At 34.3% G+C, this 18,120-nt stretch overlaps 1 protein-coding gene across 1 annotated transcript in view; it reads right to left on the reverse strand.

The window, feature by feature from the left end:
* Positions 1 to 18,120, reverse strand: part of Stxbp5 (syntaxin binding protein 5 (tomosyn)) — a 136,308-nt gene that overhangs the window by 77,454 nt on the left and 40,734 nt on the right. Inside the window, exons 9-10 of the mRNA XM_013026941.1 lie at positions 15,741 to 15,824; positions 7,118 to 7,241 (exon numbers count right to left, since the gene is read on the reverse strand). Of these exons, the coding sequence (XP_012882395.1) occupies positions 7,118 to 7,241; positions 15,741 to 15,824 (208 nt within the window). The remainder of the gene's footprint in view (positions 1 to 7,117; positions 7,242 to 15,740; positions 15,825 to 18,120) is intronic.

Raw genomic sequence — 18,120 nt, forward strand, 5'->3', positions numbered from 1 at the left:
ACTCTCAATACTGTTATATGTATTTATCCTGGCAAGTCACAAAATTTGGAGATACTTTGAGAATCCCCAACATACACCTGTCCTCTCTCATGGATTTATTTCTTCTTCACAGCATATATTACATTCTAATATCCTTTACAGCTCAGTTATTGTTTATTGTTTGGGTTTGCTTTCTAGGAAAGCAAAGTTTTTCACACACATGTATGTGTGTTCTGTTTTAAATGTCATGGTAAACACTCTTAGTATATAGAGTGGCATCTAATAATTAATGAGTGAATAAATTAATGGCTATTTCTGTGAGATAATGCAGAGAAAAAGTTATCTGGGAAAAACTATTCCAGAAAGGTTGTGCCAATTGGAAATTCCATCAGCGTCTAAAAGGTCGATTTGCGAAGGGCAAAACGTGACAATTCAGAACATACATGTACCTAATATAAAGCATCAAAACATATAAAGCAAAAGCTGATGAAAAATAAGGAGAAAATAGACAGTTCAACAGCACTTGTTAGAAACTAAGAATTCACTTTCAATAACGTAGGAAACTGAACAGAAGATCCACAAAGAAACCCAAGTTTCAACAACTTTAGACGTAATAAACATCTATTCTATTTTAGTATAGATAAAACATTTTGGGTAGACCATATGTTAGATCATAAAATATATCTCAATAAATTTTAAAGAATATATATAAAAACAAATGTGCCAATCAAATTAGAATGAAGTTAGGAATGCAGAGTGGAAAAAATGGGAGATACTAAAAAAAAGTGAAAATTACACATTATTAAATCGCCAGTGGATTAAAAGACAGTATCAAGAGAAAATCAGAAGACCCTTTGAAATGGAATAATATAAGTGGCAAATATTTATTTATGGCAATTGCTCAGGAAACAAGGAACTAAGACTCAAAACTGCAGAACCAGAAACAAAATTACAAAAGAATCTATGAACAACTGTGTGTTAACCAAAGGGATACCTTAGAAGAAAAGAACAAAATAATAGAAAAACATTATTACTGAACCAATTCAAGAAGAAACAAACAATCTGAAAGAAATATAAGGAGACAAAACAAAACAAAAACACTACCCTCAAAGAAAAGCCCAAACTTAGATGGCTCGACTGCTGATTATGAAGGAGACAACTTTGTACAATAAAGCACCTGTACTCCTATATATTTACTCCATAGAAAGGAAAGGATTTATTCTTAGGGAATATATACACGGACAGTACTGTAGCATAATTTTCAGTGATTAAAAAAGCCAGAGACAAAGTGAATACCAGTAATTTGCAAAAGGTAAGTATTGAAACAAATCACCAGCTATTAAATCATTAAAACAACAGAACTAGAGCTACACCAGGGGACCTGAAGGGGCTTTCTTAAAATATAGTGGACCCAGAAGAGTAGGATGAAAAAAAATTCTCTAATTTTATAAAACAATGATCATAAAAACAAATCTCATGTTTACATGTGTATATTAAAACATACTAATTTTAGAAATCTATACATTTTGAAAGAACATCTATAAATTCTGCCCTAACTTACACTGGTAGGTCCCAGGAGAAGAGACTGCCTATTTTTTCAGTTGTTCATATTTGTTTTATGGTTTTGTTATATTTAATTAATTTCTGATTAATATTTTGCACGGAGAATGTATCTCTGCTCTAATTAATAAACTAGAATGTATCTCTGCTCTAATTAATAAACTAGCTATCACTTGAATAGGACTTTAAAGTCTGCAGTATAACTGTGGACAATAAAAGGAACACATTGAAGAACATAGTCTGAGTTCTTACACAATTATCCAGTTACCAGCACTATTTATGGAACCATCATTGTTTCTCTATTGATATGAAATGTGACCTTTATTATGTGAATTTTTAAAAATAAATTAATGTCCATAAACCATGATGGAACATCTAATCTTGTCTTGATATAAGATTATTGCTTCTCCTTCTTACAAGAAATGATAGTAAAGTGGAATCTTGAACCTTTGGTAGCCCAATTTTTAAGAACCAAGAAGTAGGGAAGGTAGAACCAGATCAAAGAATTAGAAACAAAGGCAATGGGTGTCACAGGAAGGGGCCACAGAGGAGGACTGCATGGTTGACATGGAAGGGAGAAATCAGAAAAAAAGAAAGATACAGGAAAGGGAAGCTTAAATCTGAAAAGTTGTCTCCTGTTTTTCAAGAAACAATGAATTTCAATCTTTTTCCATCTGTTAAGAGACAATAGAACTTTTAGAAAGAATTTTCCTTCCTCTTCCATGCACAACTCTAATGGAAGTGCTAATGTGGTATAATTCAGCATTACAGATCCCAGCTTTATACTTATCTTCAAAATTATTTTGTTATATGAGTTCTTTTATAAGGCAAATCAATTATTCAGATATTCAGTTATCAATTATTCAGATATATAAGTATTCAGTCCTTTAACTTATTTCAGTATTCAATACAGTCTTTCAGAGGCTGGAACAATTTCTAAAGGAAGTCACAGGATGGTATATATAAATAGATCTTGCATAAAAACAAGTAAAGTATAAAATCCCTCTTATCTTATTCAACAGCCCTTCAGAAGGAATGGCTTGAACTCAGCTTGGGTGCTGTCCCTGAGCTTCTTTTGCTCAAATCTAGTGCTCTACCACTTGAATCATAGCTCTGCTTCAGCTTTTTGGTGGTTAATTGGAGATAATTCACATATTTTCTTACCAAGGCTGATTTTGAACCTCACTCCTCAGTTCTCGGCATCCTGAGTACCAAGAATTACACGTGAGCCACTGGTACACAGCTTGTCTCTTGTTCAATAGTCTTTCACAGTGTTTGCATCGCGTTGTAGCATCCCTGGCTTACAATAAACTACAATAAACTGTTGATACCCTTTAAGTTAGTTTTTCTTTTTTTCTCCCTGCAAGTATTTTAAATAGAATATTCTCCTTATCTGTATAAATAAAAATTAGTGATTTTTTTTTTTTTTGTCAGTCATGGGGCCTGAACTCTGGGCCTGGGCACTGTGCCTCAGCTCTGTAGCTTTACCACTTGAGCCACAGCACCACTTCTGGCTTTTTCTGCTTATGTGGTGCTGAGGAATCGAACCCAGGGCCTCATGCATGCAAGGTAAGCACGCTACCACTGCATCACCTTCCCAGCCCCTTGATGTTTTTACAGTGATGATTCTTTATTAATTGTACTTAGAACCAGTAAGTTCTTTTGATGTGCATATTCTGATATTCTTTTCCAACTTCAGTGTTATTGATTACTGCTTGATACAAGTTATTCATCTGTAATGTTACACTAATTATTTTCTAACTAGAACTAATAAAGCTATTAGTGATGATTTTATACAGCACATCTAAAGAACATTTAGAGAAGCACCAGATTTTACCACTAGATGTCATCTTACTTCTTCATACTTTGCTACTTCAAGAACAAGTCCCTTTAAATTGCCATGACAAATCACTGAGAACACCTTACTAATGATAAAACTTGGCTTAACAAATCACATAAGCCTCTATGCCACATCTGCTTTCTTAATGATGTTTACCATTACTGTTTTCCCATTGTTTTTCAGTATTCAGGTATACTGAACTGCTCAAAATCCTGCTGACACAAATTCCAGAATTTCATTCAAGCATATCCTCTCTTCCTATTTCCAGTCATAATTGAAATTGCCATATGCTATTAATGCCATGGCTTCCTATCTAGCCATCCTCTTTTGCTTAAGGTCATCTGATACACCACTATTAGCCTTTTTGAGATATAATTTTTGAGATATAATTTTTCACAGCCAACTCATTTACTAGATGTCCAACATAAAGTGGACATTGTGTGTGTGTGTTAATGCATATGCACACACACGAACCAGTCCTGGTGCTTGAACTCAGAACCAAACTTCTTTTGCTCAAGGCTAGCACTCTACCACTTGAGTACTACTACTGGCTTTTTTCGGGGGATAGGGTAGTTTATTGGAGATAAGAGTCTCAAGGACTTCCTGCCTGGGCTTGCTTCAAACAGTGATCCTTAGATCTCAGCCTCCTTGATAGCTAGGATTACAGGTGTGGCCATGGGTACCTGGATGAAGTTCATACTGTTTTTTTTTTTTGTTGTTGTTTTGTTTTTGTTTTTGTTGATTGTGGGGCCTGAACTTGGCCTGGACGCTGTCCCTCAGCTCTTCAGCTCAAGGGTAGCGCTGTACCACTTAGCCACAGGGCCACTTCCGGTTATTTCTGCTTATGTGGTGCTGAGGAATGGAACCAAGGACCTCTTGCATGCAGGACAAGTACTCTATCACTATTTTTTTTAGCATACTCTGATAAATAATCTTGCCTCTGGTACATGGCTCTGCTTTCATTTCTTGTTACTTTCCCAAAAGAAATTTAAATTCTATTATTCACTACTAGTAGTTTCCCTTAAACACCCTTAAAAAATTTTTTTTATTGTGAAAATACCATACAGAGGGGTTACAATAACATGGGCAAGGTAATGAGTACATTTCTTATCAAGCATGGTTGCCTCCTCCTTTGTTTTCCCTTCCCATCCCTTCCCATCTCCCCCCCCCCACCTCGCCAAAGTTGTAAAGTTTGTTTTTCAACATAATGACTTGTACATCTCATTGTTGCAAAGGGTCCACCTGTATCCCTATTTAAACAATTTGTTTTTGCCCTTCCCCTCCACAAATTATGCCAACATCAAATACAATGAAAGCAGGGATTATACCGTGGAGGAGGGACATACAAAGCAACAAAGAAATCATCTTATAAATATGTTAGAAACAATCACATGAAAGAAAACACATTTGAATACTTGTTTTAACTACATCTTTGTGCCTTTTTGTAGCTTTTCACCAAAATCTTCTTCTGAGTTTTTCTAAAGCACCATGCTCCTTTAAGACTTAACTCTGATGTCCTGAATTTGTGAAGTATTCCTATATGCTTCACCTGAATCCACAGCTACTACTTCTCTACTTCAATATCATAATATGCTTGCCTGTATTACTGCAATATTTTCAGTTAATAGATCATTTTCAGTAAATCTGAGCTCTGAGCTCTTCAAGGACAATGTATTTCCAGCATTTAATCTCTGTTCCAGAAGTGTCATGAGGTACTCAATGAATGTCTGTGGAATGATGAAAGATTCATTTGAAAAATGAAGATTATTAATAAAATTCTCTTGTGCTTTTAATTTTGCCATTTACAATTGAGGATGAATTTTCTAATTAATATAGCTGGTATACTGCATTTATGTTCTCAAAATAGAGCAATTATCCAGTACAGCAACCACCAGTTGCATGTGATTATTGAGTACTCAAAGTGTGTCTGGAAATGTAACAGAAAAATACATACTAAATTTTAAAGAATACAAACATGTGAAATATTTCAAGTTTATATGTTTGACTACAGGATGAAATATTTTTGCACATCTGGGGTTAAATAAATTTTACTATTAAAATTAATGTACCAGATTTATTTTACTGTCCTTACTATGGCTCAGAGTCGACTTAAAATTACACATGTGGTTCACATTATATTCTCACTGGACAGTGATTTTTATACAAAAATAAAATGAAAACTGCAACACCAGATTGCTGATGTTAATAATGCTAGTCTGAAGTGAAAAAGAGTGTACTTTGCTTAGTGAGGTTGGAGAGAGATTTAATTTATAGCTGGGGATTAGCATGCCTGTATAGCTGGGATTTGACTTTTGGCCAGTAGGTTTATGATGTATGTTGAAGGTCAAACTCCCCTGGGTAAACTTCCACGCACTGACTGGATAGACTGAATTAGTCACTTAATGGTGTGTCACTGGGAGTTTCTACAGGAGCTCCTCAGAAGCCAGAGACTGGTGGTGGGAGCTGAAGACAACACAATCCCACCCAAGGGGTGATACTGTCTTGAATTTTCTTTCTTCTACCTATAAGTGAAAGCCTTATTTAAGTATGTGTATCCAGTAAGTCTTTTCATAGGCATCCTTTTATTTTTATGCTTCAGATCTTAGAAGTACACAAACATAATTCTTCATGCTTCATCTTATTTTAAATTGGCTTGCACTTAGGCAAATTTTTCATTTTTTTCAGTGACCCTTAATCTAATGCCTACCACAATTATTCCCACCTAAATAACAAACACTTATCTGTCATAGGAAAGAAATGGCCAAAAGACAAAAGCAGAACTTACCATCTATTTACCAAAAAAATATACAGAATCCATAGACAATCATAATAAATGACTTGAGAGAGTCAATGAACAAAGGGGAATTTAAGTAAATTTTCACATTCGAAAAACATGACAGCCGGTTGCCAGTGGCTCACATCTGCAATCCTAGCTACTCAGGAATCTGAGATCTGAGGATCACGGTTCAAAGCCAGCCCTGGTAGAAAAGTCCATGAGACTCATTTCCAATAAACCACCAGAAAACCGGAAGTGGTGCTGTGGCTCAAGTGGTAGAGCACTCTCCTTGAGCTGAAGAGCTGAGGGACAGAGCCCAGGCTGAGTTCAAGCCCCAGTGGTTAGGATTAGAGATATGAGCCACTAGTGGCCAGCAACTGTTATAATATTGTTGAGGAGTAAAGGAGATGTTTGCTTAGTAAGTATAAAGGGATGTTAGATTTTTAAAAAAGCTTTATATTGGTAAATAATTTTTTTCGGTCCTGGAGCCTGAACTCTGGGACTTGGCGCTGTCCCTCAGCTCTTCAGTTCAAGGAGAGCCCTCTACCATTTGAACCACAGAGCCACTTCTGGTTTTCTGGTGGTTAATTGAAGGTAAGAGTCTCATGGACTTTTTGTGCCTGGGCTGCCTTTGAACCGAGATCCTCTGATATCAGCCTCCTGAGTAGCTAGTATTATAGGCCTGAGTCACTGGCGCCTGGCTTCACTTCTGGCTTTTTGATGATTAGTTGGAGATATGAATCTCATGGACTTTCCTGCTTGACTTGGCTTCAAACTGTGATCCTCAGCTCTCAGTCCCCTGAGTAGCTAGGATTGTAGGCACCAATTACTAGTGCCCAGTTACATTCCTTATGTTACTTATTTATTCATTAAAACTACAGAGGCAAATCTAAATGCAAACCTAAACAGAACAGTCTCTAGTCTCTGACAATTTAGATACATTTGCAATGGAAGATTCTTACCATGTGGAGTGATTGTCTGCACAGGCTTGGTAGGTGACCTCACATTCCATATGGTCAAAGTGCCATCTGAATGACTACAAATAAACTGCTTTCCTTCATGGTGCCAAGCCACAGAGTGAATAGCCTACAGAAGAAGGGGAAAGATTCCATCACTACACTACTCAATTGTTTAATTATTAATTGTTAAATGTGGTATTTCCTAAGCTAAAGTCAGCATTAACTTTACATTCTATCATCTAAAGGAGATTTTATTCCATAATGACACTATTTTAAATCTTTTTAACTATCTGTCTCCTTAAGCCAATACAAGGACAGAACAATGATATGTCACACTGACAAGTTCAGGAAAACAAAATGCATTCTTACAGATTTTTTCATAGTAAATCATACCTAAATATAAACCACCAGGCTATTACAGCCAATATCCCATTGGGAACAAAAAAATTAGATGCACTGACAGATAAGAAAAACAGAAAATTGTTACACTTCTGAGCTAACTGAAGAAAAACAATCTGAAAAATACTTTTTAAAAATATGATTAGAGCTGAGCGCCAGTGGCTCACACCTGTAATCCTAGCTACTCAGGAGGCTGAGATCTGAGCATCACAATTCAAAGCCAGCCTGGGCAGGAAAGTCCGTGAGACTCTTATCTCCAGTAAAACACCAGAATACCAGAAGTGGTGCTGTGGCTCAAGCAGTAGAGCACTCGCCTTGAGCTGAAGAGCACAGGAATAGCGCCCAAGCCAGAGTTCAAGCCACACAACCAACAAAAAAAAATTATATATATATAATATGTATATTATATATATACATATATATATATAGAGAGAGAGAGAGAGAGAGAGAGAGAGAGAGAGAGAGAGATTGAGAGAGATTGAGAGAGATTAGAAAAGCCGGAAGTGGAGCTGTGGCTCAAGTGATAGGGCACTAGCCTTGAGCTGAAGAACAGTGCCCAGGCCCAAGTTTCAGCCCCCACAACTGACAAAATACAAATACAAATAAAAATAAATAAAAATATGATTAACATGTATTATCCTTTTATTTTTTCTCTAATATTTTCTGTCTTTCAAATTTCATGTTTATAAATCACTATTCCTATTGGGTACTATGGTTCCACTGTAATCCTAGATACTAAGAAGGCTGTCATGGGGAAGATGGCTGTCAGTGGACAGCTCGGGCAGAAGAGTTCACCAAACTCCATTTCTAAGTTGACCAGCAAAAAGCAGGACTAGAGGCATGGCTCAAATAGTAAAAGTGCCAGTCAATAAAGCAAGCCTCAGTACTGTAAAAGCAAATCTCAGTACTGTAAAAGAAAAAAAAGAAAAACCAGGCGTTGATGGCTCATGCTTATAATCCAGACTACTCAGGAAGCTGAGATCTGGAGGATCATGGCTCAAAGCCAGCCCAGGCAGAAAGTCTGTAAGATTCTTATCTCCAACAAACCACTCAGAAAAAGCTGGCTCAAGTAGTAGGCACTAGCCCTGAGCAAAAATAAGTTTAGGGACAGTGCCCAGGCCCTTAGTTCAAGCCCAAGCAAAAAAAATAAAAATAGAAAATAATAAAGGAAAAAAAAAGCACTATGTTTTTGAATTACTACTTTTTAAGCCACATTGATGCTTTTCATTGCTAACAGTTACCTGACTTGAAAAGAGGCTGTGCTATTGAACTACAACAGCTGCAGAACACAGCACACAAACTATGCAACTAAAAGTCTCAAGAGCGCTCTAGAAGGGCTGGAGGTGTGGCTCAACTGGGAGAGCAGCAGCCGAGTAAATGTGAAGGTCTAAGTTTAAACTCCAATACCATAAAAGGAAAAAAAATTTATATAAAGTTCTATACACAAAGTCAACATTTTCTATCAGTCCACTCAATGTCTAGTTATTTGGGTTGTATATTTATACATTTAAGCTAAATGTTATAAAACATTTGATATGAAGCAGACAAAAACTTTCAAATGATGATGGGCACAGCAAATTAGGTGGACCTCAGAATTCCAGTATTTAACATAATGCTTTCAAAGTATAACTGAAACAGCATCTTAAAAATAATAAACTGACTAGCAATGTACATATGACACCAAAAATACAACCTAATAACAAATAATCCTTTAGTATCCCTTATAGGTGAGCTTGTTTCCACAAAATATGAAAAGAGATAAGCTACAAACAGATGATTTCTTTAGTCTTGAGAAGGAAGCCAAAATTTACATGACCAAAGTGAGAATCATAAAACTCACTAATAAAATGTGTCACTAATCATAGGCAAGGAGAGTTAAAAGCAAAACTCAAAAATATAAAGATAGGAAATATAAAATAGAAAACAAATTTGGTTTCAGAAATTTTATGTTGGTTGGAATATTTGTTTTTCTAAATATAGAATACAAAATATTCAGGCAATTGAGGTTATTTGATTAAAAAAATTTGAAAACTTCCAACAAAAAAAAAATTTTTGAAAAAAAAATTTGAAAACTGTTAGATGACAGTCAGTCATACCTGAAATGCTAGCTACTCAGAATGCTGAATGTGGCAGGATTATAGTTTAAAGCCAGGTTGGGCAGAAAAGTTTCTAAGACCCTAGTTCAAAATTAACCAGCAAACACAGGTGAATGAATGAATCTGTAATTCGTCATTATAGATGAATGAAATGAAATGAATGAATGAAAACATATAGAAAAGAGAAATAAAAAGGTAGAATGGACGGAAAACAAAAGAAATACAGTGAGAGAAAGTAAGTTTTGGAAGAACAAAATGAATTCAGAATACAGAAAAAAATTTAAAGAGCGGGGGAGAGACAATGGTAGAGCTACTGGCATAATCCTCACAGAAATAGTATATACATAATCCTAAAATTTCCTTAAAAGATGCAATGCCGACAAATGTTGTGATTATGAAAGAATTTATTAGGGAGTTAATAGGTTAAGAGTCTGACATTAGTGAAAAATTTCTGACATTAGTGAAAATTGGTGACAAAGGTGGAAACAACTTAAAATCAAAAGTACACACACACACACATTTCTTGGTTCTGAGAACTAAACTCAGAACTCATGTGCAAATGTTTTACCACTTGATTCATACATTCAGTCCTTTCTGTGCTTTTTTAGTTTGTTTTACAGATAGGTTCTCATACTTTTTCTTGAGCTGGCCTCAAGAAAATGCATCTTGGCTTACATGAGTGTCAACTAAGTCTGGCATGGATGATAAATTTCTAAAAAATAACAGCAGCTTTATGTTTCTTTAAAAGTAGTACATTTAATGATGTTGTGCTATTCTTATGAAAGAGGGCATATTAGAGAATAATTTTCTAGAAACCCAAAACATACTAGCTATTGAGCTGCTTTATGTAAGCTGAATATGTTCTATGTATTACTAGAATTCTTTTGCAGGAAAAGCTCTACAGAGCCTTACCTCAGCTACTCTTATGTTACATATACTGAGTAACAATTTTAGAATTTTAGAATTGTAACCAAAATCATTCTCACCTATATAATTTGGTATTCTACTTTAGAAATTACCATTATTACTTTCAGCCCTTAGAAAAATGACAATAAAATAATGAAAGATGATTATAATATACTTTTTCACTTGTAATATTTGCAAATAAATGGAAAGGAAATACTAAAAACACTGTAGATTATTCTCAGCTTATCAAGTAAAGTACATACATAGCACTAAGTGAATTATTTTTCGTACATATGAGTAACATATTAAATTACACAGCTTCTGGGGCTGGGAAGGTGGCTCAGTGGTAGAGCGCTTGCCTTGCATGCCTGAGGCCCTGGGTTCGATTCCTCAGCACCACATAAGCAAAAAGAAAAAGCTGGAAGTGGCGCTGTGGCTCAAGTGGTAGAGTGCTGGCCTTGAGCTAAAGAGCTGAGGGACACCCCCAAGCCCAAAAATCAAGCCCCACGACCGGACCCAAAAACAAAACATAAATTACACAGCTTCTGCCTTAGCATTTTTATTTGTGAGCTTTTCAATATTAGTTCCACTATAGAAGGAAGACGATATTATTGTTGCATACTGAATAAGGAAAATTCTTGAATTATATATTTTGTAAAGTAATTGATAACAATGACTATATATTGGACATTTCAATGATTTGCTGTTGTTCCCCTCTATCTCTAAAATTTTTAAGGTTTAAGCTGAAAACATGATTATTTCCATTAAAAATAAAACCCAAATGGAAATTTTACAGATATTTTAGAAATCAATCTTTTTTCAAATATGCTTTTCTTTTCAGGGAAGGAAAAGAATTAAAATTGGCAGAAAATAATATTATCTTAAAAGCATGAGTCTAAATACAGAAGAAAAAAATACAGAAGAAAGAGATTTAAAAGAGTGTTCCCATTAATACTTAAGCAGCTATTGCTTATAATACTATAATACTGTAAGCTACAAACACATTATTTTACCATTTTTTTTAACAGCCTAAAGATCCTTTATTTGCAGGAGGGGCTTCACTTCTGTGTGTGTGAGAGAAAGAAAGAGAGGGAGAAGGGAGAAGGAGGGAGAGAGAGTAGAGTCTGTGCTTCATTTGGTTCTTTTGGTCACAGTTTTAACCATTTGTTTTTTTAAAACATCTTGAAGTACAAATATACAGAGGTAGTAAAATACAAACTATTTTAAATGCATATTTAGCCAGAAATATTTTTCAACCTTCTCAGTCTACTGGAAAAAACAAGATGAAATTAGGGTAAGTATTTATGGTCTTCAAATATCAGTAATATTTTATTTCTTTTCTGCCATCAGTGATTACTACAAGAAAATAGATGTTTTAATACTAGTTATGGGCTGAAAGGAACAGATTATCTACTAGTAAGATAAAAAAATTGAAATATATTTTCTACATATAAAATATCATGTAAAATATAAAAAACAGTATCCAACTACACTCAAAGATTGTCATTTATTTTTTTGACATAACCAAGGAAGAGCAGTTTGCCAGCTGGACAAGTACAATAGTTGTAAAGTTATGCCAATTATTTCCAACCTATAATATTATAGAATTGCTCAATATATATATGTGTGTGTGTGTATATATATATATATATATATATATATTTGTTGTTGTTGTTGTTGTTGGTCATGGGGCTTGAACTCTGGTCCTGAGCACTGTCCTTCAGCTCTTCAGCTCAAGGCTAGCTCTCTACCAATTGAGCTACAGCGCCACTTCCGGTTTTCTGGTGGTTTATTGGAGATAAGAGTTTCATGGACTTTCCTGCCCGGGGTGACTTTGAACCTCAATCCTCAGATCTCAGCCTCCTGAGTAGTTAGGATTACAGGCGTGAGCCACCAGCACCTGGCTTCAAAGTATTTCTTTTAGCATAAGCTTTTATACTTTCCAGGAATTTGACAACTTATGATTCATTTATTTCTTTTAAAATGTTGAATTTACTGGCATTAAGTGTTACCTACAGTCATGCACTAATGCATCAAGAAGTCTATCATCATCCAGTTTCTTCACTGACTTCAGTGACTACAGTGTGCTTGCGCAAGCCAAGACAGTTACGACAGAATCAGCTTACAAGACCCATCACTGCATTTCCTCTTTAGTTCCTCTCTATTTCTGTAGCAAACAGTGATAACTTCTTTTTCATGGCTGCCATCATTAATTTATGTCCTTGCTTTTCTTACCACTTTGACTGTAGGTTTATGAATTTTAATGATCATCACAAAATCCAACTTATTTTCTTAATTTTCTTTACCGTTATCTATTTTGTAAGCTTTGCTCTTTATTTCAGTTCAACAGCTTATTCTGAATTTAATTTCCTCTATCTTCTAGTTTTTTGTGGTATATGCTGGAGCCACTGATTTGCAATTTTTCTTGTTTTCTAATACAAGCATTCAATGCTATAGTGGACCCTTTAGTGGCAACCCACATACCTAAATGTAATATTTTTCTAGTTCAAAGTAGTTTCTATGTTCTCTGTGTTTCTTCTTTGACCTTTAGAAGTATGTGTTTCACTTTTTGGAGTACTTCAAAAATTTTCTATCTCTTCTTTACTAATTGATATCTAATTTAATTCTAACACAGTAAAATAACCTATTTAAATACTTTTAAAGTTGCTGAGATTAACTCAGGCACTGAATATGAACTGTCCCATGAGACTTCCATGTATAGTTATACTGCTGTTGAGTAACAACTTTGATACATACTACTGATATAAGCCTTTCAGCTATTTTTGATTAGTGCTAATATTAATTTTTCTATCTTTTCCACCATAGCTTTATCTTTAAAAGTGGATTTCTTATAGACAGATAGTATCTACTGAGGATATGTAATTTATAAATATGATGGTTGATATAATGACATTTAAATTGTTCTGTTTTGGTCCCTACTTCTTCAATCTATTGATGATGGCTTTTTCTTCTGCTGCTTTGCTTTGGGTATTTAAAAAAAAAATCTTTCCACTTTTGCTTCATCTTTTGGAATTGCTGCTATTGTTACTTTAGGACTTGCACTGCAGTCTTCATCTTAATATATTTTGCCTTCACATATTATTATAGTGAGTCACACCAGTATGATAATCTTATAACAGTATTCTCTTTTGCCGTTTAGGCAATTGCACATATTTTAATTCTATATATTACAAGCTTTCATTATTTTATTACTTGAATAACAATCTCTTACAGAGACTCAAAAAACCAGAAAGGTTTTATATAGTCCCACATTATTATCATTTCTGATAACTTTGATCAGGATTACTATGCTTATATTGCTGTAATTAATGCATCTTCTATTTGAGTTACCAAATTCTCTCAATGTGGAAGCATATTTTATCTTAAACGAATAGGTAAAACAATTTATATGCTTCCTAGCAACAATTTCTGTTATAACTGGAAAATAAAAACCTTACTACTGTCTAAAATTATCATTTCTAGATTCCATTTAACATTGAAAGAAGCCATAGTTCCATGACAAACTATCTTATTCTAAGTTTGATTGAGAATATACACAATTAGTAGGTATCTTATATCACATAACAATAAAGCTATTCAAAGCTGTCCTTTGAATGACTCAGGAGTTGACTTAGAGGAGGTTCACCAATGGGAGATTAGACAATGTTAAAGTAAGGAAGCAACTTTAGTGGACTAATGTATATCAAGTGTGGTTAAATCATTGAGTACCCAGTAAAACTAAAATTAAGAATAAATTGTTTACCTCAGAAACTACTAGTGAATAATCTGAAGTGAATGCACTTGAGTATCCTGTATCTGATTTTCAGATTCTGGAATACCTGTATAGGTTTTTCCCATGGAACATTCTTAATCCCAAAATAAAAAATAATCCCAAACCTTTAGAATAGTTACCAAAGTTTCAGATTTCAGAGCTTTTTCAATTTCAAATTTTCAGATTACTGTACTGAAAGAATCAAGCATTTGTCCTGCTTTTGTTTCTGAACTGCATTACTGAATAGCCAAAGTACAAACACAAAGCATATAATAGGAAGTTTCCCTTCACTAAAGTGTCCCAGATACAGACAAGGAGTGATAAAATATATTCTGCAACTACTATGCTTAAAAGATCAGGTCTTGAGCACCACTGGCTGCCAGTGTCAGTAACGGCTGAAAAAAGGTTCCTTTTGTTAGAAGAGTATAAGCAGCATCTTGAAGTAGTATTCTTATAAATGAAAAATGAACCTTTATCTCATTGAGCCTTGGTGGACTATCCAATTTATAGACAATCTGAGGAAGAAAGATACTAGAGACAGAAATATTCAGCATCTAAGAGACCCTGTCTTCAATAAATATGTAACCAAAAAGGAGTAAGGCAAGGCAGGGAAGCAAGGAGTAAGGAAAAGGCTTCAGATTAAGATTTACTGATCAGAGATTTTATTTAGCTCTTAAAGTAAGCAACTATAAATATCTACAGAATACTCTCAGTTCTATAAAAGAGAAAATATATTTATATATATTTATATTTATATATATGCACAGAATCTCTGTGCATATATATAAATATATATATTTATATATATAAATTTAAATATATAAATATATATATTTATAAAATATATATATATTTATAAAATATATATATCTTTATATATATATAAATATATATATGTGCATATATATAAATATATATATTTATATATATTTATATTTATATATATGCACAGAATCTCTCAGGAAAAACAGAGTCTGGAAACCTAACACTTATAAGGAAATTAGATGAACAAATGTGAGGGATCAGAGAGGACTATGACTATATTAATGGGAGCAAAAACACTGAAAATATTTTAGTGCAATTACAAAACCTATGTAACTAAGTTAAAAGCAACCCTAAACTCAACTAAACCTAAACTGAAATTGAAAATTAAGTTCTTAGAGAATGTACTTTGAGGGCTAGGAACGTGGCTCAGTGGTAGAGCACTTGCCTTGCATGCATGAGGCCCTGGGTTCGATTCCTCAGCACCACATAAGCACTAAGAAAAAAGCTGGAAATGGCGCTGTGGCTCCAGTGGTAGAGCGCTAGCTAGCCTTGAGCTAAAGAGCTGAGGGACAGCGCCCAGGCTCAGAGTTCAGGCTCCATGACCGGACCCCCCCCCCAAAAAAAAGAAAAAGAAAAAGAGAATGTACTTTGAATTAGAGAAATGACAAGAACTTTTATTAGCTCTTACCTCATCATATGTATATCTGTAGTCTGCTTTCTTTGATTTGAGGTCCCATAAGACTACTGTTCCAGATTCAAAGCCAATCAAAAGCTGTAATAAAAGAAAAGTGCACATTACCTAGGAATAATATAACTATTATACAAAATGTGTACTTGATAACAATAACTCTAACTCTTATTCCTATGCTTTAAGCATAAAATTATAACTAATTTTATAGATGAAAAATGGTAGCATTTCATTGCATACTTACATGCCTTTGATATTCAGGGACTCAAAATATAATTGATATTTAAAAACTAAAATAGTACTATTTTGAAGGCCTAAATGTTGGGAGCCTAAGGCAAGAAAACCTTGACTTGGGCACCAGCCAAGGCTATGCAGTGAGACCCTGTCTCAAAAAAGCAAGAGCTAAAGAATTCAGTGGTAGAACCCCTGTGTAACATGCAGAAGGTCCTAAATTTAATCCTCAGCACTTGAGGTTTGTTTTTTTTTTTAAAAAAAGCAGCATCAGTGGGTACTGTATATGGATACAGCTGTCTACAGTATCAATAATCAATTTGTATTAGAGAAAAAATATCACAAATGTCTACAGTATCAATAATCAATTTGTATTAGAGAAAAAATATCACAAATGTCTACAGTATCAATAATCAATTTGTATTAGAGAAAAAATATCACAAATGTCTACAGTATCAATAATCAATTTGTATTAGAGAAAAAATATCACAATGGTAAAATGAAAGAAGTCAGTGTGCATAGTACATATCCAACATGTGAAAGACAGAATATCTAATTTGTCATTGGTAAAATTGGGAGTTCTAATTAAAAATCTGTTGAAAAATTTAAACAGACAAGGAAAATACCTATATAACATGGAGTATTAAACTGTAAAGAAAAATGAAATTATGTCATTTACAGTAAAGCAGATGAAACTGAATATCATGTTGAGCAAGATATGCCAAACGAATTATCTCAATGTTTTCATTTAGTTGTGGAATAAACACACACACACACACACACAATGAATATAACTGTGGGAGTGTTTATGGAAACAAAAGGAAGAAAGAAGAAATAGAATGTTGGAAGGTAAATAATATCAAAAACATGGTGTATATGTATGAAGATGGCATAGAGAACCTATTGAAAACTACTGAACAAGGAGTTAGGGGAAACCAATTGTTCTCTGTGTAAAACTACGTGTAATAAAAATCTTAAATAGAGACTTGTATTACTACATTAGCACAGGGCTTGATGCATAAATTCACTAAATGGTAATTATTACTATTTTAAGCCATTTTCTACTAATGTCCAATCTTTCTTAGCTAGGACATTTGCTTCATGTAGGGATAGGCACACATGAGGTTAGCTTTGAAGGACATGTTCTCTTACCTTGTATCATATTCATACTTTTTCCCTAAATAAATGTTGCACATATGAGAAAAGTGTCAAACCATCCACCAAAGTTACAGTGAAAAATGTCAGAGATCTTTGGAAATACTTTTCTATAAGAAATTGATGACTAGAAAATATATTTAACATCATAATATTTCAAAAATGTTTCAATGAGAATAACTCATAGAACTGAGTATATAAAGCTAGGTTAAAAAACGAGGATGACAGAGTTATACATAATTTATTCATTACATAAATCAAGTATATGCTGAATAATACTATTTTAGTAGTACATTGGATACTATGGAACATACAGACTTGCATAAAAGCTATCTCTGTGCTAAGAGTCAAGTTCAGAGAAACTGAGATATGTACACACTTCTCAAAAAGGCAATGAACAAAAAAAATGCAAGACAAAACTTGCATGACTAAAGTACTAATGAATGAAAAAGTGAGAGAAAATACTTTCTGTCAGGAATGCGAGGAAAGACATACAGAACTTTTTAATCTGGAGTAGTACATGTGCTGAGAGACACTGGTGAGAAAGAACTGCAAATGCAAAGAAGCAAAAAATAATACAAACTGAGAAACAACTATTTGCGTCAGCATACCACTTGGTTAAAGTAGTTCTCAAAGATAAGGACACACAGCTACATCCTAAGAAAATTTCATTTAAGCTGTGAGATGGTGAAGACCAATAGGAAAGTTCTCATGAAGGCAACTTTTAAGATTGAAATGACAAGTGATTAAAGATTAAGATTGAAATCTAGAAGTGTCTGGATGTAGGAGCCCTACAGCCCTATGGGGACTGTGATGGAAGAGATCTGACTGTGAATCAGGCCAAAGAAGATCTGATTAGTGTTTGGATACCAGTGGAAAACCCCGATTGTGTGTTTGAGTGTTTGGCCTTCTGCAGTCGTCAGGTCAGAAGACAGGAAAAGTCTCTGTGTTTACTTATCTCTGTGATTCTTGGCATCCTGGCTCTGTCACTGAA

Source organism: Dipodomys ordii, unplaced genomic scaffold (assembly GCF_000151885.1).
Source record: "Dipodomys ordii isolate 6190 unplaced genomic scaffold, Dord_2.0 Scaffold98, whole genome shotgun sequence".
NCBI lineage: Eukaryota > Metazoa > Chordata > Mammalia > Rodentia > Heteromyidae > Dipodomys > Dipodomys ordii.